This window comes from Eschscholzia californica, unplaced genomic scaffold (genome assembly GCF_041429995.1).
Source record: "Eschscholzia californica isolate CP2 unplaced genomic scaffold, dmEscCali1.0.p SCAF_6, whole genome shotgun sequence".
NCBI classification, from domain to species: Eukaryota; Viridiplantae; Streptophyta; class Magnoliopsida; order Ranunculales; family Papaveraceae; genus Eschscholzia; species Eschscholzia californica.
This window is the reverse complement of record NW_028238483.1, coordinates 39,438,823-39,456,384: the sequence shown is the minus strand read 5'-3', so window position 1 is coordinate 39,456,384 and position 17,562 is coordinate 39,438,823. Positions and strand designations below refer to the sequence as shown.

The following is a 17,562-nucleotide window of genomic DNA, read 5'->3' as shown; positions in this document are numbered from 1 at the left end:
TATATATTATCTTTAGAAAGTCTACAAACAAAAACAGATATTGTTAAAAATGCAAGATTGAAGATCTGTTACATGATATTCATACGAAATTCATCATCACCACAAAAAAAAAAAAAAAAATTACATGATATCTCTTATTTTTCAGAAATTATCTACAAACTATATATAACTAAAATTTACATAACAGAAAGATAAATGATGCAAAATAAATATAACTAAAGTATCTAAAAGATATTAATAAACTGCATTCTATAAACAAAATCAACAACAAAATACACATTTTTTTCACCTTACTGAAACGGATTATAGATCTGTTGGTTAGATCCGTTTGATCAAACAGATCTGACTCAAGCGAGTAACAGATATGTTTTAGAAAGTCTACAATTTTAAATCATAAAAAAAAAAATCAGAAAACTAGTAATTACATAGGAATTTCGGAGGCTTCAACCACTTCATTGTTCAGTCCATCAAGGTTAAAGATCTTACACTTTAGAGCTTTAGAAGGTGGCATTACTCGTCATTAACCATCAAAGATAAGCTTGGGTTAGTAAAGATTAGGGATTCTGTCTAGTGTAGAGATTAGGGTTACGGTTGGTTAGAGTTTTAGAGAAGGGTGGTAAGTGGTAAAGGATTTAGGGTTAGCTAAGAGGGTGTTTGATTTTTTAGCACTTCTAAGTGCTACCACTTACAAAGTGATAATCACTTAGTAAGTGATATCACTTAGTAAGTGATATCACTTGTAAGTGATATGGCGTTTGTTTTCTATCACTTCTAAGTGCTTGTATATTAATTCTAAACGTCATAAAAATGAGAAATTGTCTATTTTGACCTTAAAGTATTACATATTAGCATTTCATACTAATTCATTATGCTCGCGAGTTTGGATACAAGTGAACTACGATTTATGAATGCTTTATGTCGAAAATATTAACCTCAAGTAATTAAAAATTATGAAGGAGAAATAACTTACGTTGCATCATGGAGTTTAGGTGGTTCCGTGATTAATGAAGGAAGAGATGTGAAAAAAATTTAAGAGAAAAGCTTAGGTGAAGGATGAGTGAAGAAGGAAAAAGGTCATTGATAAAGTCATAAAAAGATTTTTTTACTTATCAATTGTTTAAGATTTTCTTTTTAGTTATAATTACATTGGTAATTATTATATTCTGTAGGGATAGAAATGTCTTTTTTAGCACTTAGAAAGTAAGTGCAAAAAAATAAGCTCCAAGTTGGAGCTTACTTTTTTGCACTTACTTTGACCCCACTTACAAGTGATATTCACTTATTAAGTGAAAAAACAAACGACCTAAAATTGCCGGCCCGCACTTATTAAGTGATTTAATCACTTAATAGGTTTTCGGGCGGGCGGGCGGACTCTATCGGGCAGACACTATCGGGCGGGTAGCGGACGGGCTTTTCAGGCCGAGACTCGGATTTGAGCCCCTGTCTGAATCCCGGCCCTATAAGCCCGAGCCATCGGGCCGGGTAAGCCCGACTCGGGTTGGCTACGGGTAGCGGTCTCCAACGGTCCGGGCCGGACCCAGGGCCTCATACCGTTTTTTCAGCCCTAGTCGGGACTCACCGGTATCGGTCGGACGGTATCGGGGCAAACCACCTAATTTACAATTAAATAATACCTAAATGAAAGGTTAAAATTCTGAGATTTCATTAACTATTCTTATACTTATAAATACCACTTAGTCACTTACAATTTACAAGTAAGATTGCAGTACTTCCAACAAAAAAAAAAATTAACATTACACTATTGGCGACATTTAAATTACAAAAACACAAAAGTGAAGGCAGAGAGAAGAACTTGAAGTGAAGAAGAGAGTCGAGAGATACGAAAGGGGAAGACACAGAGATGAAGTTGAAGTGAATAACGAACTAGGGTTAGCTGTTTACAACTTAGAACAGATGAAGTGATGAATGGAGGCAGAGAGCGAGAGAGATGATTCAGATGAAGGTGCGGCAAATGAAAAGAAGGGAGGTGTTTAGATGGTTTATATGGGGGAGGGTAGAATGTTATGGACTCTAGGATTTTAATCTAACGGTTGTGCATCATACTCGATTGGCTCCAAATATCAACCGTTGGATTAACCCTAATTTACTACGGGTAGCGGGCGGTCGGTCGGGTAGGTAGTTAATTCCGTACTTAATGGTCGGGCCTATCAATATTAACCATCGGTCTTTAATCGGACGGGTTAATCGGTACGGTCACCCGGTCAAAGGGCTATGACCAGTTCCCGACTGCTAACTACCCGACTGACGGTTTGGGCTTTTCCCGTCACGGGTATCGGGTACCCGCGATACCTAACGGACCTGGGCGGACCCAAGCGGGTACCGGGCTTCGGGGCCATTATCCCACCCCTAAGAGAAATAACAAGTTGGATTATACAACTCTTCAGACTTGTCAACAGTTGGTAGCCCAAGTGGTTCCAAGGTGTTGACATAAACTCCAGAAATCCCCGGAGGTCCCAGGTTCGAATCCCAGAGAAGGTGGAATCTTTGGTTATTTGAATTGGGGTTATTGGGGTGTAAATAATGTTGTTGGGCTTTACGCCATGTCTAACGACATATGTAGATCGTAGTCGACTTCCAAAAAAAAAAAACTCTTCAGACTTACTACTCGTAAACACTTCAATGACATGTGCTGAAGCTATGCAACAATCTTACAGTAGCGAACAAACTCGTTAACTAGACTCGCCGGATCTCAGGGCGGTGCCATGAGAACAGTAGCAACTTACTCAGCTTTATCAGAAATCGTAGAGATGTACTTCTATGAAACTTGTGCGTTTCTCAAATGACATGAATGTGGAGATGGTAAATCAAATGAATGTAAAGACCTGTGGAAACAATGTAAAAGAAAAAAAAATCTTCCTAATGCAGATATTTCTTTCAATATGTTTCTTACTTCAGATACAGATCCACGTTTGTTGCGTACTGTAAAAGAAAAAAAAATCTTCCTTATGTGGCATATTATATAATGCACAAAATTTTCTCAAAGAAATAAATAAAACGCAAAAGTGAAATGGACCACAAAATACTAATATTTTTTTGTGGAAGGTCCAAAATATGACTTTTGTAACACAATAAAATAAGTTCACTGTTAACATAGAATATGTCAAAAGTCAAAAAAGATACAATTTATTGAGTATTGAACAAATATATTCCTACATATATCTACTAATTCAATCTAGTAGTGACACATTCATGTATTTGTACGAGATAAAAACAAGTAAAAAAATAATAATAATTTTTTTCTTAGTTTATATTGTGTTTCAACTTTAAATTCAGTATGTTTTTTTTTTTTTGGACTAATCGTCCACCGACCCATCCAAAGTGGTTTGGCAGTATAACAATGGTTTTTTTTTTTTTTTTGTTGAACATATAACAATGGGGGCTTTCATCAAAAGAAAATGGGGGCTTTCATCAAAAGAAAAAAAAATATAACAATGGGGGTTTTTTTTTTTTGTTGAACATATAACAATGGGTTTTAGAAATTGAAAAAAAGCAAGTAAAATTGTAAACGCACCACAAATTGAAATGAAAAAAAATTTGTTGGAGGGTGTGATTGCGGTAATCCTTGTGAAGTTCTGGAACCCTCTCTCGTCCTTTTGGTAGAATTCTTCTTCGTCTTTTTCACTCCCTCTTCTCTTTTCCCTTGAAAACCCCAACTCTACTAAACGAACGATCGTCTTAACTAACAATGGCGATTATTTCTGATTTTGAAGAGGAAGAAAATCACAATCAAGTTCACAAGAGAAAAACCTCATCTTCTTCATTTTCCGAATCTTCTGGAAGCTCCTCCATTGGACCTTACGATGGTATTCTGAAGTCCATCCTCGATAAACAGACTCCATTAACAGTTATTGAAACTGTTTTTGATTTTCTTCGCCGGAAATCTGATCTGTTTAAGGACGATGAAGTCGACAAGAAAATTTCTGCTCTGGTTTCTGCTGCTAAAGAGAAGTACAATGCGGACGAGGATAGTAAGACGAAGAAGAAGAAAGCCGAGGAAAGAGGTTTAAACGATGGCGGCAAGGCTGAGAAGCGGTTCAAAGAGGCGGAATCGTCCGTACCTACTCAGGTAGAAGTGACTGAGAAAATTGCTTCGTCGGAGGAGGAGAGTAAACCGGAGAAGAAAGATGATCCTACTGTTACAGGTTTACTTCTACTCTTCTGTGATTACTCTCTCTAGCTGCTGTTTTGTTTCTTATTTTTAGTTCAACTCTGCTGCTGACTTAATAGTAAAAAACTTTGAAACCCTATTTTCAAATCTTACTCACTCAAATCTTGTCTAGTATGTGAGCTTGTATGAAGCAACAAAAACACACCATTTGAATTGTTAGGCATTTCTAGGGTTTGTAGATTGAATGCTTCAAGTAATAACTTAAAGTCATAAGAGCAAGTCCAACCTCAGGCCCAAAGAGAATTGCAAACCCACCCACATTTGGATTTGGGATTTCCACTTAGGAGGAAGAGCATCCACCTAGGAAGTCAGTAATGTGTTTCCTGATATATTCCTGTTGTTCCAAACACTATTTAGAATACCATTCCTACTAATCCCGTCTCACTCCTGAGCTCTAAACATCCCATGAGAGTTCATCAACTCATTTTAGGTGAACGATTATTCTGGTTTGAAGTTTAGTCTCTAAGCTTCGTTACTTCGTACTTGTGAAAGAAGTCCATATATTTGGGTGCATCTTCTCCATTTTTAAGCTTTGGGAGTCGTTTTAAGTTTTGGATCCACAAGTCGAGCTTTATGTAAGTTTTTCACGAAGAGTCCGTTATGGGAAGTTCTCACTTTTTGACGGTGAAGGCAACTTTGGAGACTTGGAGTTTATCGATATTCATCTCCATTGGGTTGTTCTAGCTATAAGAATGTATATTCAATTACGATAATCTGTTTCAGAGGGATATAGGTCATGTTTCAATCTATTGTCTAATTGTCAGATTTACAACTTCCACTGCCATCTCGAAACCCTAAGCCCTACATGTCTATACACTAAACAAGGAAAAACACATTTTTGGCTATATCACAATGTTCCCTATGTTCTACTACCTAGATGAATCTGCTAAAAACCTAATCTTCTTGTCATGAATTCAATTTTTACAATCTGAGCAGCTCCAAACAATGGCAATGGCCTGGATATGGAGAAGTATTCGTGGACCCAAACCCTGCAAGAAGTCACTGTCAATATTCCTGTTCCCAGTGGAACTAAATCGAGGTTTGTTGCTTGTGAAATAAAGAAAAACCATCTGAAGGTTGGACTGAAGGGCCAGCCACCTATTATAGACGTAAGTCCTCTCACCATCGTTTCCTTACTTTCGGCAATTGTACTCCGATTTCTGCTGACTTTGGCATCTTCTTAATTTTCATCCAGGGTGATCTTTTCCAATCTGTCAAGGTCGACGATTGCTTTTGGAGCATAGGTAAATGACTACACCCAGAAATTTGTCGTTTAAGAGTATCATGAAGTGCGATGTTTATTGGATAACAACGATATAATTCAGAAACTGTGTATTCTATTACAGAGGATTCGAAGTTCATATCAATTCTACTGACTAAGCATAATCAGATGGAATGGTGGAAATATTTGGTGAAAGGTGAACCTGAGATCGATACTCAAAAAGTGGAACCTGAAAACAGCAAGCTCTCGGACTTGGATCCTGAAACTCGCCAAACTGTGGAGAAAATGATGGTAGTTTCTCAATGCTGATTCTCTTTTTCTTTTTTCACCTTACGCTATGGTTCATATGATTAGTATGTCGGACGTATTGGAGCGCTGCAATCTGTTGTTGTTTTAAATTTTGATGCTCTGATCAGTTATTATAGTTCGATAAAGATTTCTCGCCATTGTTGGGGTTTCTTAGTTGCTGATAGCAATTCTTTTGCAAGTATTGATACTTCATGCCATATTGCAGTATGATCAGAGGCAGAAGTCCATGGGTCTTCCTACTAGTGATGAGATGCAGAAGCAAGATATTCTTAAGAAATTCATGGCTGAGGTAAATAAATTCTCTCTCTCTCTCTCTCTCTCTCTCTCTCAACACAGGATGATAACTCATGTTTTTTTTTACCGATTGCAGCATCCTGAAATGGATTTCTCAAGAGCCAAACTAGCTTAGAGTTCTTGCCATGCCTTGGAGAGGAGTATGGATTCACCGGCTTTTTCGAAGATAAAGTTTCGGAGCTGGTATTTTTGTGCAGTTTAAGTGTAATGGATCCTTTCCCTTTCCAAACTGAGTAGAAGGAAATTATTGTTAAAAATAGTAAAGATGAAATGGTAAAAACATTATTCAGGAGGAGCAAAAAACTCAAATATGCATTAGTCATCCCAAAATTGATAAAGGTCATATAAAACTGCTTCTTCATCAACTTCAAGTGTGCAACCACCATTGTTATCTTGTTTTTGTAACTTCAATTCGGGAAGCATTTCAACCTACATTATTTTCTACTCGTAAACAATTCAATACTTCTCTGGTTCCCCAAGGAATTAACTGTGTAAACTCGTTGAACTGAATATACTTATATGGAACAAACTTCTTTGATATTAAGCCTTGAGTTGCTTGAATAATTGTCCAGGTGCCATCCACCAGCCTTTGCAACTTCTATTTTGGGGGAGGTGCCTTAAGTTGCTTGAATAATTGTCGAGGTGTCATCCACCAGCCTTTGATGCAGTGGTTGGACACCCTTCTTAACCCCACGAGGTGGTAGGATCGAGTCTCTGTGGAAACAGTTTGTCATCAAAATTTATCTCATGTAATTTAAACTATAAATAATGTAATAATTTGTCGAGCTTTAGACCCCTTTGTTGTTGAGTTTTAGGCCTTTTTCGTCTATGGTTTAAAATTAGGCAGTTACCACCGTGCTTATTACATCTTCATGATGTATCAATGCCTTGTAACGACTAAAGTAAATCGTAGTCGAATTTTTGAAAAAAATAATTGTCGAAGTGCCTATAAAATTTCAAACTGGTATAACTCTCCCCCAAACATAAAGCCCTCGAACACAAAAAAATCAAGATGGCACTACTTAAAACACGTGGCAGTAATCTATTCATGCACATGGATTTTGATACGACTGACAAACACAAGAGTTGTCGCATAACGATTCAAACGTTCATTTCATTTCTTCAACCAAAAAAAAACAGGTAAACGGAGGATGGTGAACAAATAAAGAGAACAAGAACGAAACCCTAGATTAACATTTTAATACTTCATTTTCTTTCAAGATTCATACTCACAATAACAAAGAAGGTAACTTAGCTACATATAATTATCTCTTTTTTTTTTCATTTGATTGAAAAATTAACTATCGGTGTTTTCTCTTGAAACCCTAGATCCATTCTATACAAAAGAATATGAAAATGTTCTTATTAGTCTCCTTCTATAATTAATGTTTTCAAGTTTGATTGTAAGCTTATTACTGCAATATTGAGATTCTCTAGAAGCAGTTTTAGAATGAAATGATGTCTTTCTAGTAATGAAACTGTTTTTTTTTTGTTTGTTTGTTTAGGTTTTTGTCAAATGCTTGTAGTAGGGTTATTGTTAGATAAAAATAGAATCTTTTTCAAGTTTGGATTTAGGTTTAGGAATTATAAAATGTTAGCTTAGAAGAGTCAGAAACTTCACAATGCAAATGTCAATTGAAGGTTAAGGCTGAGAATGTATGAAAAATGTTTGACTTAGAATTGTGCCCCCCCCCCCCCCCCCTCCCCCTCCAAAAAAAAAAATGGCATGAGTTTGACCCGTACAGGTTTGTATTGAAGAATACAGGTGCTTTTCATGCTAGTCATATTGCATGCATCCAACAATTCATGCATGTTTAAGACAGTTTTGTTTAATTTTAGTGTTATGGTATTGTCCTTGTTTAAGGGGGAAAGTGAAGTAAAAAATAGTAACAGAATAACAATTAGAGAAATTTGGGTTGGACTTATCTAGGGTCAACTTCGAACTAGTTTACTAGACTCGTATGCCGATTGTTGAAATAAACTGCAGAATTACTGAACCAGAATAAGCTTACTTTCTTGTATAGACACTGGTACTGAATTTTGAAATGTTCTCGGTAAGACTCCAGAAGTAGGAAGGTCAGTGTAAGATGTTGTGTATGATTACTGCATTGGAAGCTACTCGTAGTTAAGAAACAAACAATGATTTGAATCGAGATATGTAAAAAATAAAATTGTATAAATTTAGGCATTTGTAATCATTTTCTTAACGTTTTTGAACCCTATACCGTTTCTCTCGAGTCATTTTTATGGGGTTAAGAAATGCTATTAGTTTTTGTTAGCAAATAAAATGAATGGCTCATATTTCCTCTAAACGACCTCTCAAGTTACGATCTTATATTTGTATTATGTATTATTGTACTATTGTATATGACAAACTACTATTAAATTCTTATGCTTCGTTATGTTAGTTAACTATATAAGGACATAGGCTCATTACATACAGAATTTTCCCAAACACATAAATCTGCAGTATGAAAACGTAGAGACACGAATCTAGTTCTCGCCTAAAGCTAGGGCACAAGTCAAATTTCCAATAAAGTTTAAGTTAAAATGGTTTTGTCCTCTAGATCCGAGCACATTTGTAACACAGTATGGAAAAACCTGAAGGAGCAGTACCAATTTTGTATGCTGCTGATCCTTGTCCTTGATATTCATCAGATTTTGCTTACCATATTTATCATCATTTATACATTCTATACTAAGGTATACATATTTCTAGTTAATGGTTTTCTCCTCCTCAGGTGCAGATACCCTTTTGAAGATCACAAGAATCGAGGAAAGAGGAGCACAAAGGTCAATGGCTTCTCCAAGGGAAATATTTGGTTTTGCAGGCCCAGTTCATCTTACGGCTATTGACTGGTAAAACTTTATCCCATTCGTCTCTGCTTTCTATAGTTATCTCCTTTTTTTTCCTGAAAGCAAATGGTTTCCTCCACTTGACTTGAAACTTACTATGGGTATTGAAGTTTGATATGATCTAGTTGAATAGGTTTAACTAACGCAGATTGAGCTTTAGAATAACTGGTCATTCATTTGTTTGATGTTTAATGCTTGTAGACATTTATAACATTCTACGCTTATATTTCGTTGTTTTCAAGTTAATGATCAAGTACTGAGATGATATATTTGCAGGAAAAATACATATCATCAAAGATCAGTAGCAGCAAGCTTGGTTCAGGCGGTTTATGTCTTAGAGAGAGACCGGCAAGCAAATCGCCAAGGGCCCAATGCTCTTGCTCCTCCTTGGTGGGAGTTCTTCCATTTTCATTTGATTCGAACACTTGTTGATGAAGTCGATTCCTCCATATTTGGTGCTATCTACGAATACAAACCATATAGTAGTGATTGTGTCCACTTGACACATGGTAATGGCAGTATGCAGTTGATACAGGGTGCTGCTCCACGGCACGTGATTGCCTTCCGAGGCACAATCACTAAAGGAGATGCTTTCTCACAAGACCTTAAATTAGACATTGAGTTGATCAAGAATGGACTTCACTTGAGCCCACGATATGAAGTCGCAGTTCAAGCTGTTCGCAACGTGGTTGCTTCTTCTGGAGATATGAATATCTGGTTAACTGGCCACTCTCTTGGATCAGCCATGGCACTACTCGCTGGAAAGGAAATGGCTAAGACGGGTATATATCTTGAAGCCTTTCTTTTTAATCCGCCGTTCTTCTCGGCTCCAATCGAAAGAATTAAGGATAAGAGGATAAAACATGGGATTCGAATTGCTGGTAGTTTGATCACAGCAGGACTGACTATAGCTATGAAAAAATACCACCATAAGCCTCGTTCAGAGGATCCATTTTTTGCTTTATCCCCATGGATGCCATGTTTGTTTGTGAATCCATCTGATCATATCTGCTCGGAGTATATTGGTTATTTCGAGCACAGGACGAAGATGGAGGAGATTGGAGCAGCAGGAATTGAGAGGCTGGCAACCCAGAATTCGGTAGCGGGTCTTTTCTTTAATGCAGCTGGAAGGGAATCGGAACCACTTCATCTCCTTCCTTCAGCCAATCTGACTGTTAATTCAAGCCCATCTAATGATTTCAAACAAGCCCATGGAATTCACCAGTGGTGGAATCCACATTTCCAAATGGAATCTACGCTATATCATTACAGATAGTTAGTTCCCAGGAGTCAGGTACATATGCTCATTCATTAACCGAACTCTATATTCTATAAACACTTCCTTGTTACAGTTTTATATTGACATACATATCATCTAGCTTCTATTAATTGAAGAAGGTCCAAAATAAAAAAAACTTGCTTCAGTTTTCTTGATTGATAGGAATTTGATCATGGGATAGATCGAAAGAACGAAGAACTGCAATTTTTTCTTAGATACTTTATGGGAAGATTGAAGGATTCTAAATCTGATTATCACGGTAATACCAGCAGACAAGTCAAATTGTGCAAGAAGAATGACTGTTTTCTTCTATCGTTGCAGATATTATTATCGTGAATCTTGTGAACGGAGGAGGGGTCATTCTTCTTGTTGGGGTTACTAACCCACTTTATTTTGTGCAACATTTGGTACGCGAATCTCCCTCGCCCTTATATTCTGAAGTGGATTGTTCGAACCATAGTGGGGCTTAAACCCTTTGGACAGTTTATAATCATCATGATTATCAGATAAATCTTTATACACAACTTTGAATCAATTTTGGCGTGAATTTTTTCATTCTTTATTGATGATGTTCTGTTATTTGATACATCTCATATAAAGTATTGTTCTTTTTTCCTTATTTGACGATTTGGAAGGTGATTCATTAGATTTATTCTTCTGCTGCTTCTGCAACTCATTGGGTTAAAATTGTTCATAATGTGAAGAAACCTCTATTAATGAAGCTTTGTCCTGAATAAAGCTATGAAATCATGAATAACTAACTATCAGCAGAGTTGTGGTTTGTCTACTACTTCTTTTACTAAAAGATTAAGAATTGTGGTTCCTACTTTTTTTTTTCTTTTCTTTTCGGGTGCCTCTTTGTGTGGTTTCACATCAGTCTAGATGTTCTTCCAACTCCAAATTACAATGTGAGCCAAAATCGCAATTGGATTGTGGTACTGCTGGAAGGAGAGATTTGACATTGTTTTTAGAAACAAAACCCCATCTATTAACTCAGTGATTAACAATGCAAATTGGTTAATTCATCAAATGAGTTATAAAAAGAGAGCAGAAGAAATATCATATCAGTAGATTGAAGGAAATTGCATACAAATCATCAACAACAAACTGCAATTAGTTGATGGAGAGGCTATCGCTCTAAAAGAAGTTATCAGGAGGGCCATTGATTTCAAGATTAGAAAGGTGGCTTTTTGGGAGGACTCCGGGATTATCATATCGGGGAATATTCTACTTTTCAAAGAACATTGTATTTCTCGGACCTAAAAAGCTTTTGTCCCAATAAACAAATTCTAGATAACATCGTGGTGACATATGGTTCACTCCATGCATATTTCGAAGGCGAAAAGAGAAGAGTTCTCTTTGAAAATAGATATGGCCAAAGTCTATGATCGAGTGAGTTAGCCTATTTTAGAAAAAGTGTTACCAGCTACTAATTTTGGGCTTAAAAATGGGCCATAACAGTTTGGAGCTTAGATTGTAGGTGCATGACCAAGCTTAGTGAGTGTCGAGACCTTTTGGGTGGACTCCCACAGCTTTCGCCAAAAACAAAACTTTGTATCTGTTGGTCTTGAACCTCAGTGTCGAAGCATGGATAATATTGACAATTGCTAAGATTTGGGGCGTTAAACCAGCCTGCTTGTGCTAGTGTAGATAGCCATTGGGCATTTAGGCAGCACCTAGGCCAACTTAGCCCAGGCTTTTGAAAACGCCAAGCCCACCGATGAAGCCTCTGATAGTTAGTGGGATCGTGAGATCTTCTTAAGCAATGGTGGATTAAACGATGACCCTTTGAGGCTTTGAGCTCAATACATATTCACTCCTTTCAATGAGCTTTATTTGAGTTGTCTATAGTTTAAGAGTTTCATCCCATACCTATAATAGATACTCTTTTTTGTAGGTTGGGTTGCTGCAGTCCTTTCTTCTATTGTCCGAAATTATCTTATTGATTCCGACAGGGGAATGTGCCTGGAGAGTCACCCTAATTATCTTCCAATAATATCTCTCTCATATCTCAATATTAAATATATCTTCTATATCTTCCAATATTTTGGACTCATCTTGATCGTCAGATCTCTTCATGTCAATCCTTCTCATATCTCAATAAAGTTAGAGATACAATGCGATTATTTGGCAAATTGGAGACCGGACATCAATTAAGATTACATATGAAATGAATTTAACTTCAAAAAGATAAAAAAAAAAAGTATGTTTTGAGAGAAACACAAACTTGATGTGCTTCTAAGTACGGGTGTGATAAAGATATTACCTGGATCTGGAATAGTGTTTGTGATGATTTTGTTGTTAGTAAATTAAAAAAACTCCAAATAGTTAGTGTCGTATCTCTCTCTCTCTGTCTCATCTTTGTTTTTTGGAATACGTACCTCCACAACCACAACTACTAGCTTTATGTGCTAGAAACAAATAAAAGGGGGACAATGAACAGAATCAGCATCAACAAATAGAGATTGTGATAGAAAGAGCCATCAATTTTGGCATCTCCTTGCTCAGTTGCTTGCCAGGAAAGATGAAAATGATAGGTTTAATCGGCCAAGGTGTCTCTATTCATGAGCTTGTTCTTATATGCCGCCTCCCCGGCCTAACCAATTGACTTAACAAGTAAGAAACAACATATGTGTGAGTAAAATATTCATTTCTTTTTTCGGCATATGTCAGTCCCTTTGCGGTCAACTTACCCTTTTCGGTACGATATCTTACTAGTTCTAAATTTGGTTCATCTTAAAAAAATTATGTTCCATCTGTTAGCTTGCTTTGAGCACCGAAAATATTTGTGATAGAATGTTGGATGAAGCCGCGAGTTATTTCTTAAAAGACACAAAAGGAACTAAAATGTTTATGTTGTTGAAGATCTTCAATAGTTGAGGAATTTGAATAGATTATAGGCCACATGGTTCAAGTTGTTGAGATTGTTGTTGGAAGTTTGGTGTTGATTTTGTTAGCTTTCATTGAAATTCACAAGTTTTATGAGATTTTGATTAATGTAGTGTCAGTGTGTCACCCATCAATGTAATGCCCCCACCATGTTACTTGTTGGAAGAGACCATTGCCAAGAAAAGAAAAACAGAAGAAAAGAAAGGAGAAAAGAGATAATTCATCTTATTTTTAGATTATGTAATTTTCTAACATTTTTAAAGACCATTTGTCATATATCATAATTTACATCATACCCCCGAGGTACATATAAGACGTGAATTCTTCGTCGTTACAGACTCACGTTACAGGCTCACTCAACAGATAGTTCAACTTGTTATCTTTTCCTCTTTGTATCTCTCTCAATTTCTCGACCATCTTCTCTACACATGAACACGTTCATTTTCAGTCTCTGTTGTCACAGAAGACAAGAGGATGATCAGTCTCCCCTATTGTCTAATAAGATCATGACATTTATCAAGAAAAAACATGAGAAATTTTTTAGAGAAAAAAAAAAGGAAAATGGGAAGTCAAAATAAATATTGTTAATAGATTTGTTAGAAGACAAACATCGGAGTTGACCAAAATATATAAGTCAAAAAATGAGGTTGCTACAATTATGATGTCGTATAGGATTAACTAAAAAATTATTGAATTTTGCAACATTTAGAAATGGAGTAGATAATATACAATTATTTTCCGAAGGGGTTAAACAGTAAAAGAAAGACAGTAAGAGGGCACTAATTGAATTGTCTATTATCTCATGCATCGCGCTGTACCTTACACTGATAGTCCCGCTACAAAAGCCACCCCAGTTGAAGGCAGCCAAGACGACCCGAAAATAAATCGACCCACCGTAAATTTAGCTGCTTCTATTGCTGAAGTTATGACCCGATATCCACTCCATTTGACCCGTTGCCCGACTCCAGAACCCGGCCCATAATCCATATATTCTCCATAATACAAAGTATCTAGAGCAAAAGTATCGTTCCATTCTAACCAACCACGTGGATGAATGTGATCACCCATATACGATAACATATAAACAGTTCTAGAATATAATTTCCATGGTCGACCCAGATACGTCGATATATTTGATTTCACTTTCTCCAGATCTGGTGTAGCTAATATTTTACAATTATGTATTGAAATTCCAGTATTTTGATTTGGATCTTTTCTACCTTGGGCTGTAATAGTATTCTTCTGTAGCCCAGTTGTACTTCGAGCGTAAATGTTACAACTCTGTAAAACGACTGCAGCATTTCCAAAAATAAAATCAACGGTGCCGTAGATATCACATTCCCTGTAAAATTGACGTTGTGAATGCACGTATAAAGTATCCTGATATCCTATTATATTACACCTATATATGACAGCATGATCTGCCCCAATTCTCAGGGCAACGGCTTGGTGTTTTTCGGGGCCTGCCCAATTCTCAAATGTTATATCTCTTGCCATGAATCCGGCCCCAGTTGCGGCTGCAAAGAGGATGATAGAAAAATGAAGGTTAGTTGGCTAGAAGTACCTGAATTCTATTTGATATGAATCTAACTAGTTGATTTTTGATTTTTTTTTGTTGAAATGTCATTTGATCATGTGTTTATTATTGAGGGAAATCTTTTGCTTCCCCAATCGACTCACTGAAAACAACTCACATATAGTCGTATCATGATTCTGACCACATATTTTGTAGTTCTCGCCATATTATTCACTTTTAATTGAGGAAAAGAAAAAACCTTTATGATATGATGGTGATGGGTGACACCCATGCATGCATGCCATCAGTGTGAGGTGCATGCATTCATGCAATCCATGATCCATGTTGTTATCATGCCACCAAATGCTTGGGCATTGGCACATGGGTCATGGGTGTAGTACCAAACCTTACCATCTTAAGTTTAGAAATCAAGAGTACAACTTTGCAGTTTGACCTTAGTAATCATTAAGACTACTGAGAAAATTTATGAATTAAGTACCAGTTTGCGAAAGAGATTAATAATTATGGTATCTGAATTTTCTGATGAAATAATGGTATTTCATCTATTTATTTTTAAAGGTAGATTCCGATAAAAAAGAACTCCTATCCTTCATACACCTTTGAAAAAAGTATGCAAGTTGATGTGCTATTGTATTTGGGGTAGCTACCCTTCCTCTGTGGGTCCTTTCCCCACAATAGAAGGTTAGGTGCCAAAACTTCTAAACTTCCTTCGTGGTCCTATCATATTTAATTTTTTGAATATCAAAAAGTTTATAATAATATCGAACTAGTAAAAGTTAGATATTATGAAAGGAGTCTTACCAAAGGAAGCAGTGTGAAAAGTGGTGAGCCCATCCATAACGCTTTTTCCACCAGAAATGACTGTTTTACCTTTACCATCTCCGATAAACATCAAATTCATCTTTTTCTTTCCCACTTTCAAAAATTCCTCTTCGTACCTACATAGAACACAAACATATTATATACCAATCGAGTCCCTCTGTTTCCTATGAATGACCTTTTAAACGATAAACTAAATCCTTTTAAAAAATATACATAAGTGGGGTGACGTGAGATATGAGAACGACATGGCTTCTATAATTGTGGGTCATTTACATGTAAAACCTATTGATGGATGTAAAAGACGTGTAAGAAATAAAAAAAAAATCAAGGAAATTGGACGAGAAAATTGGTGGACTCCCATAATTTTTCACAATGGCAGCGAAATGTCCTACTCTGTGGCCGTAATGTATCGTGGGCGAACGTGAATGGGCTATGTCAAGTCGGCACAACCCAAGCTAAAACTCTATCTAGATTAGGGGTTGAAATGCTAAAGAGAACAAGATATCATCCTAGCCAGTAACAATGCCAACTATCATGTAGCAATCAAGAATATTTAATTTGTATATAATTACCTTCCTGCCCTTATGTAAATAATTGTTCGGTGATAACTCTTTTCCGGAGCGGCTTTAATCGCTGCACTAATCGTTTTATATGTTCCGTCGCTTCCGTTACTGTCTTTTGACACTACAATATCAGCTTGTAACGCCGATATGGGCGTATCCAACATTCTTCTCTCTTTCCTTGTCATCCATGTCGGAAAACCACTCTTATCCATAGCAAAACCACCTCCCAACAATCTCCTCCTCCTATTTTGAATCGGAATACCACTAAACTCATCCTCACCACCACTTGAATCGGAATAAATCGCCAAACTATTACTAACTAACTCACCAAGATCTTTCAATTGTTGAGATATCTGATTCTTTACATACCCATTATTCAAATCTTCAAATCCTTCCGTACACGTGTCATGATTTGTTAGTGCAGCACTAAGCCACGTCATCACATCATCAGGTGACCCTACTTTTTCTTCATCGGACGTTGTTGATAAAGCGACTAAATTTAACGAACGTGAGAGCTGATCCATCGAATCATCTAATAACTCTAAACAGTCCTCGTATGCTGACCGTACACGTTTCTCCATATCTAAATTAGTAATTTCTGAAGCGTCGGAAAAAGCTCTACCGACATGGACGAGGGTCATGTTCACCGAAATATGAACGAGGTCACGTTCACCTGCGGTGAGTGAACCAGGAAAATCGACCAGCGAGTTAACACAGAGATCGGGGTACCGAGTTTTACTACAAGTTTTGGAAATTGCTTGTGTGGGTTTTCTCTGAACGATAGATTGAGATGAATCCGAATCTTTGGTTCGGATACGAACCAAAGTTATAGCGGAGACAATACAGGCGAGAAGAAGGAAGAGAGATAGAAGAGAGAGAAGAAGTAATTTACGTTTTCTTTTGGGTTGTTGGGTTGATGATGATGAGGTTTGCTGGGTCGGATTAATATCAGCAGATTCTTTGCGAAATGAAGGAATTGAATCAATCAATTTGGAAAATCCGAGCCTATCATATCCCATTTTTCAGATAAGTGATGATGCTATAGCTTCTTCCTCTCTCTCTCTAAAATTGATGAAGAGAGAGTGAAGAAGAAGAAAAAGAAGGGTAGAGAAAGAAAGAAGAAAAGGAATTAAAAGGGGGGATATGAAATTCGGTTAGGAATTTTGTAAGTGACTTTATAGTAAGAGAGAGAGAGAGAGAGAGAGAGAGAGAGAGAGAGAAAGAGAGAGAGAGAATAATGGGAGTGGGTGTGGAGGTGCTGTCGATGGATACCATTAGCTATTGTTCTGAATTTAGTGTACAATAAATAGTAAGAGTAAAACCAACAAGATTAGAGAGAGAGGGGAGAATATGACACTCCTCTCTCTCTCTCTCTCTCTCTCTCTCTAATGGAATAATTATAGACCATGACAAGAGAGTGTTTAAGCTCTTTGTGTAAAAGTTGAAAAGTAAGAGATGAATAGTTTTAGTTCATGGGAAAGGCAATTTGTTTTCAATTAACAATTATACTCGACTAACAAAGCTACCACTCCCTTTAACAAAAAAAAAAAAAAACAAAGCTACCACTCATATACCACATAACTCTTTAATAGTTTAATATTG

General features: G+C 36.8%; 3 protein-coding genes across 11 annotated transcripts in view; 2 read left to right on the top strand and 1 right to left on the bottom strand.

Annotated features, from left to right (window-relative positions):
• The window catches only part of LOC147534705 (protein BOBBER 1-like), an 83,899-nt gene extending 77,520 nt beyond the window's left edge, over window positions 1–6,379 (top strand). Inside the window, exons 1-6 of one of the 2 annotated variants that reach the window (XM_086646482.1) lie at window positions 3,337–4,163; window positions 5,126–5,298; window positions 5,385–5,433; window positions 5,536–5,702; window positions 5,926–6,009; window positions 6,091–6,379. In XM_086646482.1, the coding sequence (XP_086502608.1) occupies window positions 3,707–4,163; window positions 5,126–5,298; window positions 5,385–5,433; window positions 5,536–5,702; window positions 5,926–6,009; window positions 6,091–6,129 (969 nt within the window). In that variant the 5' untranslated portion in view covers window positions 3,337–3,706 and the 3' untranslated portion in view covers window positions 6,130–6,379. Of the gene's footprint in view, window positions 1–3,336; window positions 4,164–5,125; window positions 5,299–5,384; window positions 5,434–5,535; window positions 5,703–5,925; window positions 6,010–6,090 lie in introns of those variants that run through there. The other variant, XM_086646483.1, reaches the window with a different exon arrangement.
• Window positions 6,100–10,768, top strand: LOC147534704 (GDSL esterase/lipase At4g10955-like). Of its 7 annotated transcripts, XM_086646476.1 has the most exons (5): window positions 6,100–6,656; window positions 6,958–7,260; window positions 8,756–8,873; window positions 9,147–10,164; window positions 10,296–10,768. In XM_086646476.1, the coding sequence occupies exons 3-4, from the start codon at window positions 8,812–8,814 to the stop codon at window positions 10,144–10,146; spliced, it is 1,062 nt and encodes a 353-aa protein (XP_086502602.1). In that variant the 5' UTR covers window positions 6,100–6,656; window positions 6,958–7,260; window positions 8,756–8,811; the 3' UTR covers window positions 10,147–10,164; window positions 10,296–10,768. The 7 variants fall into 7 exon arrangements, with proteins under 7 accessions (XP_086502602.1, XP_086502604.1, XP_086502605.1 ...); XM_086646478.1 differs by lacking the exon at window positions 6,100–6,656 and having other exon boundaries at window positions 7,039–7,260; window positions 10,312–10,768; XM_086646479.1 differs by lacking the exon at window positions 6,100–6,656 and having other exon boundaries at window positions 7,103–7,260; window positions 8,762–8,873.
• Window positions 10,769–13,239: 2,471 nt separating this feature from the next.
• LOC147534703 (putative pectinesterase/pectinesterase inhibitor 34) lies at window positions 13,240–17,347 on the bottom strand. 2 transcript variants are annotated; one of them, XM_086648518.1, is made up of 4 exons: window positions 15,970–17,347; window positions 15,377–15,513; window positions 13,857–14,555; window positions 13,240–13,526 (listed from the first exon to the last, which is right to left on the bottom strand). In XM_086648518.1, exons 1-3 carry the CDS (start codon window positions 16,977–16,979, stop codon window positions 13,858–13,860), a joined length of 1,845 nt encoding a protein of 614 aa, XP_086504644.1. In that variant the 5' UTR covers window positions 16,980–17,347; the 3' UTR covers window positions 13,240–13,526; window position 13,857. The 2 variants fall into 2 exon arrangements, with proteins under 2 accessions (XP_086504644.1, XP_086504643.1); XM_086648517.1 differs by having other exon boundaries at window positions 13,240–13,489.
• Between the last annotated feature and the right edge of the window lie 215 nt (window positions 17,348–17,562).

What these genes read in the sequence shown, in the direction of transcription:
- LOC147534703 (XM_086648518.1), bottom strand. Translation starts at nt 16,979, where the DNA reads ATGGGATATGATAGGCTCGGATTTTCCAAATTGATTGATTCAATTCCT. An exon ending in ATTTACATAAGGGCAGGAAG is followed by an intron (nt 15,514 to 15,969) that starts GTAATTATATAC and finishes TGTTCTATGTAG; the next exon opens with GTACGAAGAGGAATTTTTGA. An exon ending in TTTTCACACTGCTTCCTTTG is followed by an intron (nt 14,556 to 15,376) that starts GTAAGACTCCTT and finishes TCCTCTTTGCAG; the next exon opens with CCGCAACTGGGGCCGGATTC.
- LOC147534704 (XM_086646475.1), top strand. Translation starts at nt 8,737, where the DNA reads ATGGTTTTCTCCTCCTCAGGTGCAGATACCCTTTTGAAGATCACAAGA. An exon ending in CATCTTACGGCTATTGACTG is followed by an intron (nt 8,874 to 9,146) that starts GTAAAACTTTAT and finishes ATATATTTGCAG; the next exon opens with GAAAAATACATATCATCAAA.